We start from the raw sequence: 13823 nt of genomic DNA, 5'->3' as shown, positions 1-13823 counted from the left end.
TGATTCACTAGAAATAGACAGAGATTCTGGATGTTTGAAAACAAAATGATGAAAAACAACGCGCCGTTTCCATCAACTATCGTCGAGTATCATCGTGTAGCTAGAGCACAGTGAACTGCGGGTGGTTCGGCACAGTGAAACTGCGGGTGATTCGGCACATGAACTGCGGTTTGACAGTGAACTGCGGGTGGTTCGCGCACAGTGAAACTGCGGGTGGTTCGGCACAGTGAACTGCGGGTGGTTCGGCACAGTGAACTGGGGGTGGTTCGGCACAGTGAACTGCGGGTGGTTCGGCACAGTGAACTGGGGGTGGTTCGGCACAGTGAACTGGGGGTGGTCAGCACATTGAACTGGGGGTGGTTCAGCACAGTGAACTGCGGGTGGTTCAGCACAGTGAACCTGCGGGTGGTTCGGCACAGTGAACTGGGGTGGTTCGGCACAGTGAACTGCGGGTGGTTCAGCACAGTGAACTGAAGGTGGTTCAGCACAGTGAACTGCGGGTGGTTCAGCACAGTGAACTGTGGGTGGTTCAGCACAGTGAACTGAAGGTGGTTCAGCACAGTGAACTGCGGGTGGTTCAGCACAGTGAACTGCAGGTGGTTCAGCACAGTGAACTGCGGGTGGTTCAGCACAGTGAACTGCGGGTGGTTCAGCACAGTGAACTGAAGGTGGTTCAGCACAGTGAAACTGCGGGTGGTTCAGCACAGTGAACTGCGGGTGGTTCAGCACAGTGAACTAAGGTGTTCAGCACAGTGAACTGCGGGTGGTTCAGCACAGTGAACTGAAGGTGGTCAGCACAGTGAACTGCGGGTGGTTCAGCACAGTGAACTGAGGTGGTTCAGCACAGTGAACTGCGGGTTCAGCACAGTGAACTGCGGGTGGTTCAGCACAGTGAACTGAAGGGTGGTTCAGCACAGTGAACTGCGGGTGGTTCAGCACAGTGAACTGCGGGGGTCAGCACCGGACTGGGGTGTTCGCACAGTGAACTGAAGGTCGGTTCAGCACAGTGAACTGCGGGTGGTTCAGCACAGTGACTGCGAGGTGGTTCAGCACAGTGAACTGCGGGTGGTCAGCACAGTGAACTGCGTGGTTCAGCACAGTGAACTGCGGGTGGTTCAGCACAGTGAACTGAGGTGGTTCAGCACAGTGAACTGCGCGGTGGTTCAGCACAGTGAACTGCGGGTGGTTCAGCACAGTAACTGAAGGGTGGTTCAGCACAGTGAACTGCGGGTGGTTCAGCACAGTGAACTGCGGGTGGGTTCAGCACAGTGAACTGCGGGTGGTCAGCACAGTGAACTGAAGGTGGTTCAGCACAGTGAACTGCGGGGTTCAGCACAGTGAACTGCGGGTGGTTCAGCACCAGTGAACTGCGGTGGTCAGCACAGTGAACTGCGGGTGGTTCAGCACAGGAACTGCGGCCACCACAGTTCACTGTGCTCTAGCTACACGATAATACTTGACGGTTGTTTTTCATTATTTTGTTTTTAAGCCTACCCTAAACCATAGCCTAACCCTAACCCCTCTGAATTAATACCTAAACTGTTAACCTTTGAGTCGTTTCTCTTTTAACCCTGTAACCACTAGGAATGAATGAATCAAAAAAAGGCATTCATCCAAAAAAGTAAACTATGAGCTCATGTTGTAAAAAACACTGCCCACTGCAAAAACACGACTATACTACAATTCAGCTCAATCAAACCGTGCTTTCATAAATAGCGCGTCCTTGTGTCATGATGAACAACCTGTGACATAGACGTAATAAGTACATAATAAAGTTGATAAGATGATTATAAGCACACCTTGTAGTACTAATACACATGGCAACATGACATATTGTTCCGTATGTTCTTATTCCAACAGCATATTCCAGCACTTTGTCTGTCTATCTCTCTGTGTGTGCCTGTCTTCCTGTCCGTCCGTCTGTCTACTCTCTGTGTGTGCTGTCTTCCTGTCCGTCCGTCTGTCTATCTCCTCGTGTGTGCCTGTCTTCCTGTCCGTCCGCTGTCTATTCTCTCTGTGTGTGCCTGTCTTCCTTGTCCGTCCGTCCGTCTATCTCTCTGTGTGGCCTGTCTTCCTGTCCGTCCGTCGTCTATCTCTCTGTGTGTGCCTGTCTTCCTGTCCGTCCGTCTGTCTATCTCTCTGTGTGTGCCTGTCCTTCCTGTCCGTCCGCGTCTGTCTATCTCTCTGTGTGTGCTGTCTTCCTGTCCGTCCGTCCGTCTGTCTATCTCTCGTGGTGTGCCTGTCTTTCCTGTCCGGAGTGGGTATGAGGGAAGGCTGGAGGGTGAGGTGAGGTTGGACTGGGTGTAAGGGAAGGCTGGAGGGTGAGGTGAGGTGGGACTAGCTTTGAGGGAAGGCTGGTGGGTGAGGTGAGGTGGAACTGGGTATGAGGGAAGACTGGAGGGTGATGTGAGGTGAAATTCGACTGGGTATGAGGGAAGGCTGGAGGGTGAGTTGAAGGTACAGTTGAACTCTGACCCGTGTCCTGTAAGGATCAAATACTTCCTGGTTGATTGACAGCAGCATCAGGTGGGAGCCTGTCGGATGAGAAACGTGTGGGAAAGAATGAGTCAAATAGTGAGAGAGACATATAGACAGACAGCGAGAGAGGAAGAGAGACAGATGTTCAGAGAGAGAGGAAGAGAGACAGATAGACAGACAGAGAGAGATGAAGAGAGACAGACAGAGAGAGAGAGTATGAGAGTCTACTTGCTTTGGCAAGACAGACAGAGAGAGAGAGGAAGAGAGACAGATAGACAGAAGGAGAGAGAGAGGAAGAGAGACGTATAGACAAAGAGAGAAGAAGAGAGACAGATAGACAGACAGAGAGAGAGGGAGACAGATAGACAGACAGAGAGAGAGGGAGACAGATAGACAGACAAAGAGAGAGGAAGAGAGACAGAAGAGCCGAAGTTGGGAAGACAAACATTACAGTCGAAGGGAGAGGGTACAACAATTTGAGTGAGCGATATAAACAGAGAAAATAGTAACAGTTGTGAGTACTAATGGTATTATAATACATTTTACATTACTTTTCATAATGCAAATGGTTAATAATAATAATAATATTAAAGGCCTTTAACCTGTCTGGCACCAGTGGGACCTCGACAACAGCAAGTGAAATTGCAGTGCGCCAAATTCAAACAACAGAAATCCCATAATTAAAATTCCACATAAAATTCCACATAATTAAACTTCTTGTAAATCCAACCACAGTCTCTGATTTCAAAATGGCTTTTACGGCGAAAAGCACACCACGCGATTATGTTTAGTGTCAGCGCCTATCACAGAAAACCATACAGCCATTTTCCAGCCAAGGAGAGGGTCACCAAAGTCAGAAATAAGCGATTAAATTATCACTAAACCTTTGATGAATCTTCCAATCAGATGGCACTCAACAGGACTTCATGTTACACAATAAATGTTTGTTCGTAAAGTTAATCTTTAATGTCCAAAAAACCTCAGTTGAAATTGGCGCGTTATGTACAGTAATCATTGTCTGATAAACGAACTCCGTGAAATTTCAGACAGCACATCAAATTACAGAATACTCATCATAAACATTGATGAAAAATACACATTTTATACATAGGATATAATATTAAACGCTTGTTAAACTTCTGAACAACCCATCCCGGATTCCGGCGATACTTGTCATCAGCCAGCGCTGAATAGAGACAATAGCAAGCATAGCAATAGTGCACAGTCAAAATAAATATACTTAGAATATATTATATTATTCATGGAATCCACAAGTGCAATTTTTGGCAAAACACAGTTAGCCTTTTGTTAATCCACCTGTCGTCTCAGATTTGAAATATTGCTTTACAGGCAGAAAGCAATAAAGGCGTTTGTGTAAGTTTATCGATCGGCTTCGAAAACATTAAGTACAACAAATTGCATCAGGTACTTGGTCACGAAAAATCAGAAAACCATCCAATTAACCTTTCTCCGCCTCCGGGGATATCCGCTAGCGGAACACCGACCAAAATTAACGCTGCCTTCGCAGCGCGCGAATTCAAAAATATTTTTTTTAAAATATTTAACTTCCACACATTAACAAGTCCAATACAGCAAATTTATCTTTGACATTTAATTAAGTCCTTTAGCAGACGTCTCTTGAATCCAGAGCGACTTACAAATTGGTGCATTCACCTTGATGACCATCCAGTTGGAACAGCCACTTTACAATTTATAATGTATAAAACATTAATTATCTTTTAAGGGGGGGGATCATTTATATAGAAGTATAAATCTAAATCATAATATAACTATTGAAATATTTAATCATTAACCAACAATTAAGGATATATATAAATGTTTTTAAAAATGAAATTTTAAGTATGAAATATACAAATTATATTAATATTTAAGCTACAAATAAACAAAAACAACGCATGTTAAATATATAGATATGATTTCCATCAAATTATATGCAAGGATCATATTATCACAAATTAATCGTTTTATTTAAAGTCATAAATTCTTTTATGATATATAGCTACTTTGGATAGCATATGTGAACTATGTCATTAGACTTTGGCGATGAAGTAATTTAATAATTCGAATACAAATAAAGTCGTAATAAACTTGTCAAACATCGGTTAAATATCCATAAAATTATTTCTTTACATAACATATATTATTATTTAATTAAATTATATAATAAGTATATAATTTATTTATTATTTTTTTTTATTAAAATCTAAAAAAAATACATAATTTATATCAAATAAAATAAATTTATATTAGATTAATATTTTTAATTTATGATATAGAATAATTAATTTATTTATTTTAATTCCTAATTAAATTCTTAAGATTATTTTAAATTCGTTATTATAGCAATTTCATTAGAATCGATATGTATACTAATAGGCATATTAAATAAATGTTATGGTAAAAACAATCTAATGATATTATAGTCTATTAATTACATTCCAATAGGGATCTTGTACTCAAATAATGATTAACATATTACGATTATAGATTAGTCATCTAATCTTAAGGGGGGGGCAGAATGAAGATACTCCCATTTCGAAATCTCCACATGCCGATTTACAATGTTTTAGTGGAAGCGATTGTTTAAGTGGCAAACAGATCATAATAAATTAGTTGCAATAACAATAGCAATCCTCGACACAGTGCATTCTTCACCGAATATAGTCATAGGGTCTGTTTGCAATTTTGCAAACTGGTCTGTTTATCCGTATAATTCAGAATGTATTTAAACTTCCTACCCCCCCCCCCTTACAACTGCTGCAGTGTTGGCACATTCCTCATTCGCAGATACGTAAATTCAAATGCATATCATATCTAAACAGAGAATAACTGGGCAGCCGTTTAATTTCACGATCTTTTCCGTTCCAAAGTGATAAAAATAAGACGCACATTTCCTGTATACTAAGCATTGAGAGTGTCAATCGTGTTACCTCTGAGTGGGGGTAATCCTATAGGCGGATGTTTTCATCCAAATCTCACCGAGGCTCCATCAAGTCTAGACACCCCATAACATTATGAGTTCATCTTTGTGCTACGAATATAAGATCATTATAAGGAATTATATGGCAATAGCCTGACACAGCATTTCAGATTTCGCGACGTTTGTTTGAGAATTCACGGAAAAATGAGTCGTGTCTGCACTCAGACAAATATAATTCCGAACATTTTAATTAATTTATCGCAATTAAATATATATACGATGATCACGTACAGGAATGCACGATTCCATAATGCGACATTCCTAAAATCACTTATGTCTTGATGTTTTCCTACGATCCAGTTTGCACAAATGCTTTTGTTCCAAGTTTTCCAATCCGTCCGTTTCCTTATGCTGGTAGGGTCAGCAATTCCTAATCATAAGTGCAGACATGTCAACTATCATCCTCAGTTGCATATCTATCGATAATATATCAACCGGGAGTTGTTGGTTTTTCACTAGGACGGAGTAACAATGGCTGGCCTGTTTCTCTTGGTTGCGCCAACTCACTCTGAGAGCCCCACCTATCCACTTACGCAATGTGCGCATTCTCGCTAATTTCAAAATAAAAGCCTGAAAACTATGTCTAAAGGCTTGTCTGACACCTTAGGCGAAGCCATAGAAAAAGGGTATCCTGGTTGATATCCTTTAATATGGGTAATGGGATCATAAGAACAGAGAGTTTCAAAAACAGGCACTTCCTGATTGGATTTTCCTCTGCAATGGTTTTAGCCTGCAATTATCAGTATTCTGTTAAACTGCACAGACAAAATCTTGACAGTTTCTGGAAACTTTAAGAGTGATTTTCTATCCTAAATCTAATTATATGGGCCATTATTCTAGTTTCGGGGCTGGAGAAATAGGCAGTTTTCAAATGGTACGTTTTAGTATAAGCCAAAACGAAAAAATACTGCCCCTAGCCTAAAGTTTAATCCGCCGCTGTGTAGATTTCAAAAGGCTTTACGGCAAAAGCACACCATGCGATTATGTTAGGTGCAGCGCCTAGCCACAGAAAACCATACAGCCATTTTCAACCAAGGAGAGGTGTCACAAAAGTCAGACATGTGTTAAAATTAATCAGTACCCTTGATGATCTTCTACTGGTGCACTCCCAGGTCTCCTGTTAGACATAAATGTTCATTTGTTCGATAATGTCCCTCTTTATGTCCAAAACCTCAATTTTGTTGGTGTGTTTAGTTCAGTAATCCAAAGCACAATGCGCGCTCTCAACATCCAGACGAAAAGTAAAAAAAAGTACCATACAAGATCGTAGAACAATCATGTCAAACGATGTTTAAAATCAATCTTCAGGTTGTTTTGTCATAAAAAAATCAATAATATTTCAACCGGATAAAAGCTTCGTCAATATAAAAGGAGAAACAAGAAAGGCGCACTCCCGATCACGCGCTTGCGTTCATGTATGGAAATTTCCACTGTCCACTCATTGAAAGTGGGTGTATCTCCCTAATTTTTCAGAGTAAAAGGCTGAAACAATGCCTAAAGACTGGCCACATGTAGAGGAAGGCCATAGAGATCGTGAACTGGGTCCTAAGTCTTTGTATGGTGGATAGGCTTTCAATGGAAAACAGCCTTTCAAAATAATAGTACTTCCTGGATGGATTTTCCTCAGGTTTTCGCCTGCCATATCAGTGTCTGTTATACTCACAGACATTATTTTCAAACAGTTTTGGAAACTTTAGAGTGTTTTCTATCAAACTCTACTAATCATACGCATATCTAGCTTCTGGGACTGAGTAGCAGGCATTTTTCATTTTGGTCACACTTTTCATCCAAAATCCCGAATGCTGCCACCTACACTAGTGAAGTTAATTTGTTACATTCATTGCTAAATTGACTCAATTTGACCACAGAGATATTTTATGTCCAAAAAATTCGGAGACCCCGCGAATGGGGGTCCTCAAGAGCTTAAGATGGGGATTTGGTGGTCCCCAGAGTTGAAAAGTTGGGACCTGCTGAGATAGACAGAGCAAGGTAATATGATAGACAGACAGACCAGAAAACAGGGAGAGAGACAGAAAGACAGACAGACAGGGAGAGAGACAGGAAGAAACCGGGAGAGAGACTACAGGACAGAACAGACAGACAGACAGTATAGGCTGCCAGATGATGATCTGGAGGGTATGGGCTGTTGGTTGTGTCATGGTCGCTGATGGGTCCCGGTGGCAGTGAGTGACCCTGGTTCTAGAGACTTCCATGTCACTACAGGGGGTTTGGCTGAGAGAGCCCTATCCAGCTAATCCCCCCCCCCCCCCTGCAAAACACACACACACACACCCACACACACACTCTGCCACCCTACTTCTAGCCTTAACCCCCCCTCCCCCCCAACCACTCCGGCTGCTGTGATGTCAGGATATGGGTTTGAGTTTGCAAGGGGTTGTTCTTATGTGTAGTGTGTTGGAGGGGTGGGCAGGGGATGAGGGGGCACGGGGGGCCGGGGCCTATTTATTGAGCCCCATGCAGCCACCATGAGACAAGCCTATCAGAAGCCATGTGTCCTGCTTGAATGGAGAGAGAGGGAGAGAGACAAGACCTCCGAGGTAAGAGAGGTAGAAGAGAGGGGGAGGGGTGGCGTGGGGTGTTATTCAGCTCCCTTAGAATCCATCTTCTCCCCCCTTTTACCCACTCTGTCCCCCTCTCCTTCTCCTCTCCCTCCCTTCTCTTGGTTTAATCTCTCCCCCGTTGCAGAATAGGAGGGGGGACACACACACCAGGGGTTAATGTTATACAACAACTAAAGCTCCTCACTGAAGGCGCGAACACAGTGACACACACACACCACACACATTACCTCGTTGCGTTGGAATTAGTGATGTGTGCTGTTTATTCTATTAGGTTCTTTAGTGACGGGGGTTAGCATTCAACTGCCCAGTATTGCTCTCTTGGAGATGACAGGGACTGACTGAACTGATTGACTGGGGGTTTAAACACGTATTGGTGGCTCTCTACTCTGGTTCAGTCAGCACGGGTGTCGTAAAATCACACAATCTATTTCACCTGGAGGTGGCGGTTACTCGATGCCACAATTATGCAATTCATTTCAATTTCTTTTTGGTTTTGGAGAAAGAGAAGATCAATGGGTAAAAAGCCCCTAAACGACAGGGAGAATCCCAAGAAAGAGGCCTGTATATTGCTGAGATAACACTTGTGGGAGTAGTTGTGGGTGGAAAGGAATAGGCAGCAGGCTACCTGGCCTGTTTTTGCTGCAGATAACAACTGTGCGAGTAGTTGTGGTGGAAAGGAATAGGCAGCAGGCTACCTGGCCTGTTTTTTGCTGAGATAACACTGTGGAGAAGTTGTGGTGGAAAGGAATTAGGCAGCAGGCTACCTGGCCTGTTTTGCTGAGATACACTGTGCGCAGTTAGTTGTGGTGGAAAGGAATAGGCAGCATGGCTACTGGCCTGTTTTTGCAGAATAAACACTGTGGAGTAGTTGTGGTGGAAAGGAAATAGGCAGCAGGCTACCTGGCCTGTTTTTGCTGAGATAACACTGTGGGAGTAGTTGTGGTGGAAAGGAATAGGCAGCAGGCTACCTGGCCTGTTTGCTGAGATAACAGCTGTGGAGTAGTTGTGGTGGAAAGAATAGGCAGCAGGGCCTACCTGGCCTGTTTTTGCTGAAGATAACACTGTGAGTAAGTTGTGGTGGAAAGGAATAGGCAGCAGGCTACCTGGCCTGTTTTTGCTGAGATAACACTGTGGAAGTAGTTGTGGTGGAAAGGAATAGGCAGCAGGCTACCTGGCCTGGTTTTTGCTGAATAACACTGTGAGTAGTTGTGGTGGAAAGGAATTAGGCGCAGGCTACCTGGGCCTGTTTTTGCTGAGCATAACACTGTGGAAGTTAGTTGTGTTGAAAGGAAAGGCAGCAGGCTACCCTGGCCTGTTTTTGCTGAGATAACACTGTGGAGTAGTTGTGGTGGAAAGGAATAGGCAGCAGGCTACCTGGCCTGTTTTTGGAGGTCAGAAACGTTTAGGTAGAACGGAGACACCTTGGTGATATGAATGAGGACTAAGGTCAGCCACGTCTCCTGAGAGCACATAAGATGTGTGTCATTGATGAAACACAGCTGCATACACGCATAGGGTTGCAAAGGGGAGGGTATATTACTGGRAACTTTGTAAGTAAACTTACCAGAAATGTTGGTATYTTTCAAGGATTTTATGTCATCTATCACAAKACATCTAATGGCCCTTTTGGGTGCTTCAGATTTGTGCAGGTGTCTGTAATTATCTTTGGCCGTCTGTGTCGCCTTATCATGTGAAACATATTAAATAATTAAATAATACATGATTTTTTCATATATATAGGATGAGAAAGCTGTAACACGTTATCCTAAATATAAACCAAATTAGTGAATATCGTTGGTGTTTAATATGAGGGTTTCAGCATGAAATATCCTTTATATTTTATCTATTTTTTTCTCAAACTTTTATATATTTTACTGTGTCGGTATGTTTTGGCGTCAAACTGGTGGCAGGTGTGAAAAAGTCAGTAGTTGGAAGAGTTACAGAGTTAATTGAAAATAATGCCATTGTTGAGTTGATACTTTTTAAATGAATTAATAAATGAATTAGGCTAGTTCCTCTTGAACCATATGGTCTATCTACCAGGAACTCACTGACAATATGGACACAGATATAAAAATTAATACTATATATGAATTCATTAAAAAAAAAGTTTTCCCAAATATAAATGACCAAAGTTACAACAGATTGCCATAGATTTTCTGTTAATTACCAAAATTACTGAAGATTCCGGTAACTTTGACAAACTACCGGTAGCTTCGCAACCCTACACACATAACACGCTGCTTGTACCAGCATGCAACGCAGACACACGGTGAGGTAGCTCCTGACACACACACAACACACACACACACACAACACACACACACACACACACACACACACACACACACACACAACCCACACACACACAACCACACACACCACACAACACACACACACATATACCACAACACAAAACCAATACACACACACACACACACACACACACACCACACAACACACACCATCGAGTCACACGCACACATTTTTGATCCAGCTGCTGGCGTGTTTAATTTCACCTCTGAGGGCCGGGGAGTGTTGACCCCAAAACGCTGTAACCTCGTGAAGTGTGGAATTCTCCACGCCTTCAGGTCGTAATGTGCGTTTTCCTGGAGAGAGAGGGGGACAGAAGGAGAGGGAGAGAGGGAGGAAGAGAGGGAGAGAGGGGGAAAGAGAGAGAGAGAGAGAGATCGTGTATGCGCGTACGTGGTTTGTGTCTCTCCTGCATTCTTTTCTCTGTCCACCCTCACGTCGTCGTTGTAACTCCAGAAGATCGGGTGAAGCTGGGGAAATGTGTTCAAGAAACATTTGGGGGACTAGGAGTGTTCTTCCCGGTGCACATTCGGATTGGTCAGTTTTGTTCTCATCCTTTCCGTGACTCTAGCAGACTGAGTCAACACTTAACTTGTCTTCGTCACTTGCATCATAATCTCAAGAGTAGTTGGTAACAAGTACTGTTCGTTGTTGGTTTGTTATACTGCCACTTAGGACTAAGGTTACGCTGAGGGCAGTGTAACCAGAGTAATCACAATACTTACACGTAACTAACACAAATCATTACAATGGTTTTATAAGAACATTGTCAAGGGCTAGTTCAGACTTGTTAGTGCACTTTGAAAGAGTGTACATGCTCAGTGTGTCTCATATAGTGTTCGGCGGTTGGCGCACCATGTTGCGTGCAGTGACGATTGACCTTGTCCCGTCCAGAACATACCCATTGCCCCCTATAACTCTACACCTAAAGCAGACTCTGGAGAGGACTTGGATAGGTGCACACAATATGGCGGAAATTCCAGAGGAAAGGCTAGAGAGGCGTAACACTAGCCTTCAAACCCATCAAAATCCTTACACTAGATCTGCCTACGGTCTAGGGGGCTGTTTTGGAGCATGGACACACACACACCTACACACACACACACACACACACACACACACACACACACACACACACACAACCACACACACACAACAACACACACAACACACAACAACACGTTCCATGCAGTTGTAATCGTTTCATGGCTGGCCCTGTGTGTGTGGGTCGTGTAGATGGAGGTGGGGGAGCGGCGAGACAGGAGAAAAGCCATGTTTCTGTCCGTCTCCGGTTGCTCCAGGCCTGCTATTATGATGTCGTTTAAACACGCCACTCGACCCGATCAATGGAGTCACGCTGTTGTGTTGGGTCGGAGGGGGAGGAAACTAAGTGTGTTTCCCTAATACGCACAGACATGCCCCCCTCCGGTGCTTGGCTATGGTCTGCCTGAGGTGTCTGGTCCTGCGACAGAACTAGCATGCGTCATGGTTCAACTTTAAAACGATTACAATAGGCTGAAATATTCACCTATGCCTTGTTTCATGTTCACCTGAATTGTAGTCGAGCAATCGATTAGAGCACATAAAACATAACAGATTTCCAGCTCGGTCACCTCTCACAGAGCTTTGCGTGTCTGTGTGTGTGTGTGTGTGTGTGTGTGTGGTGTGTGTGTGTGTGTGTGGTGTGTGTGTGTGTGGTGTGTGTGTGTGTTGGTGTGTGTGTTGTGTGTTGTGTGTGTGTGTGTGTGTGTGTGTGGTGTGTGTTGTCTTTGAAAATGTGACAGATCTTATAGCAACTGGCATTTCTTCATTTGTTGATTCATATTTATAAGTAATAACCTGAGTAATACTAATGAAGTGCCATGGCAATAACGAAGTGTAATGGCTTGTTTCAAGTAGGTTTTTATTTAGAAGCATATCCATGTAAACAAGTGTACAAACAGAATTCTGACTTTTTGACCTCCCGCCTAAACGGTTACCTCGGTGACCGTGTACATTAGCCCGGCCAGTTACCTTAACCTCACATTCCAAGACCGTCACAGCCCTACCATAAGGCTGCTTTTGTAGCTGGAGGGGCTGGGAGCTCACGCAGAGGGCTTAGCCCCACCACGCCACATAGTGAGAGAGGGAGGGAGGGAGGAACGAGTGTCTCCCTCCTTTCTTACCACTGTAGGGCCGGGGAGCCAAACCCYGAGGCCGAGACTGGCCTTTAATGACACTATACTGACGTTCTAAGTCAATTAGAACAGGTTTCGGTAACGTCAGTTAGTGTGGCGGGGCTGACCAGGTCATCACATGCTTTATTGCTCTTTCAGCAGGATTGATGCACGAATCAATTTGATTGTATCCTTTGTTTACAAAAGGTGGAATATACGTGTTCGAAATCGAACCACGTTCGGGAAGATGTGTATGTCACATACTATCAGACTGACCGCGTGTGTGTGTGTCCTCTGGTGTGCAGTGGGCGGCAGGGTGAATCAGGAGCTGAAGTACACGCGTCAGAAGATGGGCGAGGAGGCCATGTTCAGTCCCCAGCTGATGATCCAGACGCCACGGCAGGAGGGCGCTAACGTGCTCACTGTGGAGGCGCTGCAGCAACACCTGGATTCAGCTATCAGGGCCAGCCGAGTGCACGTTTACCTCTTTAACAGGTGACACGCACGCACACACTCACACACACACGCACACGCACACACACTCACACACGTGTTCAAACAAATGATGTTTTAGATCGGTCAGAGCTGCTTTGTAAATGATATTTTGTCTTTTCAGACAATGGAAATTGGAACATTTATGCTACAAATCAGGAGAACTTGTTACCGAAGCTCATTTTATGGACCAGGTAAGCATGAGTGAACTGAGTTGGTCTCTCGCTTTCTACACCAAACACTGCCTCTCATACAGAGGGATAGAACGTGGCTGTAACGGTCGTCGTATGAAGAAGGTGTGGACCAAAGCGCAGCGTGGGAAGTGTTCATGATTATTTTTATTTTTTTAAACTGAACACTGAGACAAAATAACAAAATGTAACAACACGAAACAGTTCTGTCTGGTGAAGACACAAAAACAGAAAACAACTACCCACAAAAGCCATGTGGGAAAAAGCTACCTAAGTATGGTTCTCAATCAGAGACAAGGATAGACAGCTGCCTCTGATTGAGAACCACACCCGGCCAAACACATAGAAATACAAAACGTAGAAAATGAACATAGAATGCCCACCCAAATCACACCCTGACCAAACCAAAATAGAGACATAAAAAGATCTCTACGGTCAGGGCGTGACAGTGGTTTATAGTTGTAGAGCGTCAATGGTAACACGGTGTCTGCTGTCCCCTGTCAGATCATTGAGAAGCTGCACCCCTGTCTCATCATCACGCCCCTGGACTGTTTCTGGGAGGGAGCCAAGCTCCAGTCTGGAATGGTCTATCTCCCGTGAGTATACACAT

At 43.9% G+C, this 13823-nt stretch overlaps 1 protein-coding gene across 1 annotated transcript in view; it reads left to right on the top strand.

Moving 5' to 3' along the window:
• LOC112075843 (protein patched homolog 1) overlaps positions 1 to 13813 on the top strand; it is a 29330-nt gene extending 15517 nt beyond the window's left edge. Inside the window, exons 3-5 of the mRNA XM_024142772.1 lie at positions 12836 to 13025; positions 13147 to 13216; positions 13718 to 13813. Coding sequence (XP_023998540.1) covers positions 12836 to 13025; positions 13147 to 13216; positions 13718 to 13813 — 356 coding nt within the window. The remainder of the gene's footprint in view (positions 1 to 12835; positions 13026 to 13146; positions 13217 to 13717) is intronic.
• The last annotated feature ends 10 nt before the right edge of the window (positions 13814 to 13823 follow it).

This window comes from Salvelinus sp. IW2-2015, unplaced genomic scaffold, assembly GCF_002910315.2.
Source record: "Salvelinus sp. IW2-2015 unplaced genomic scaffold, ASM291031v2 Un_scaffold3432, whole genome shotgun sequence".
NCBI lineage: Eukaryota > Metazoa > Chordata > Actinopteri > Salmoniformes > Salmonidae > Salvelinus > Salvelinus sp. IW2-2015.
This window is presented reverse-complemented; position numbering and strand designations above follow the sequence as displayed.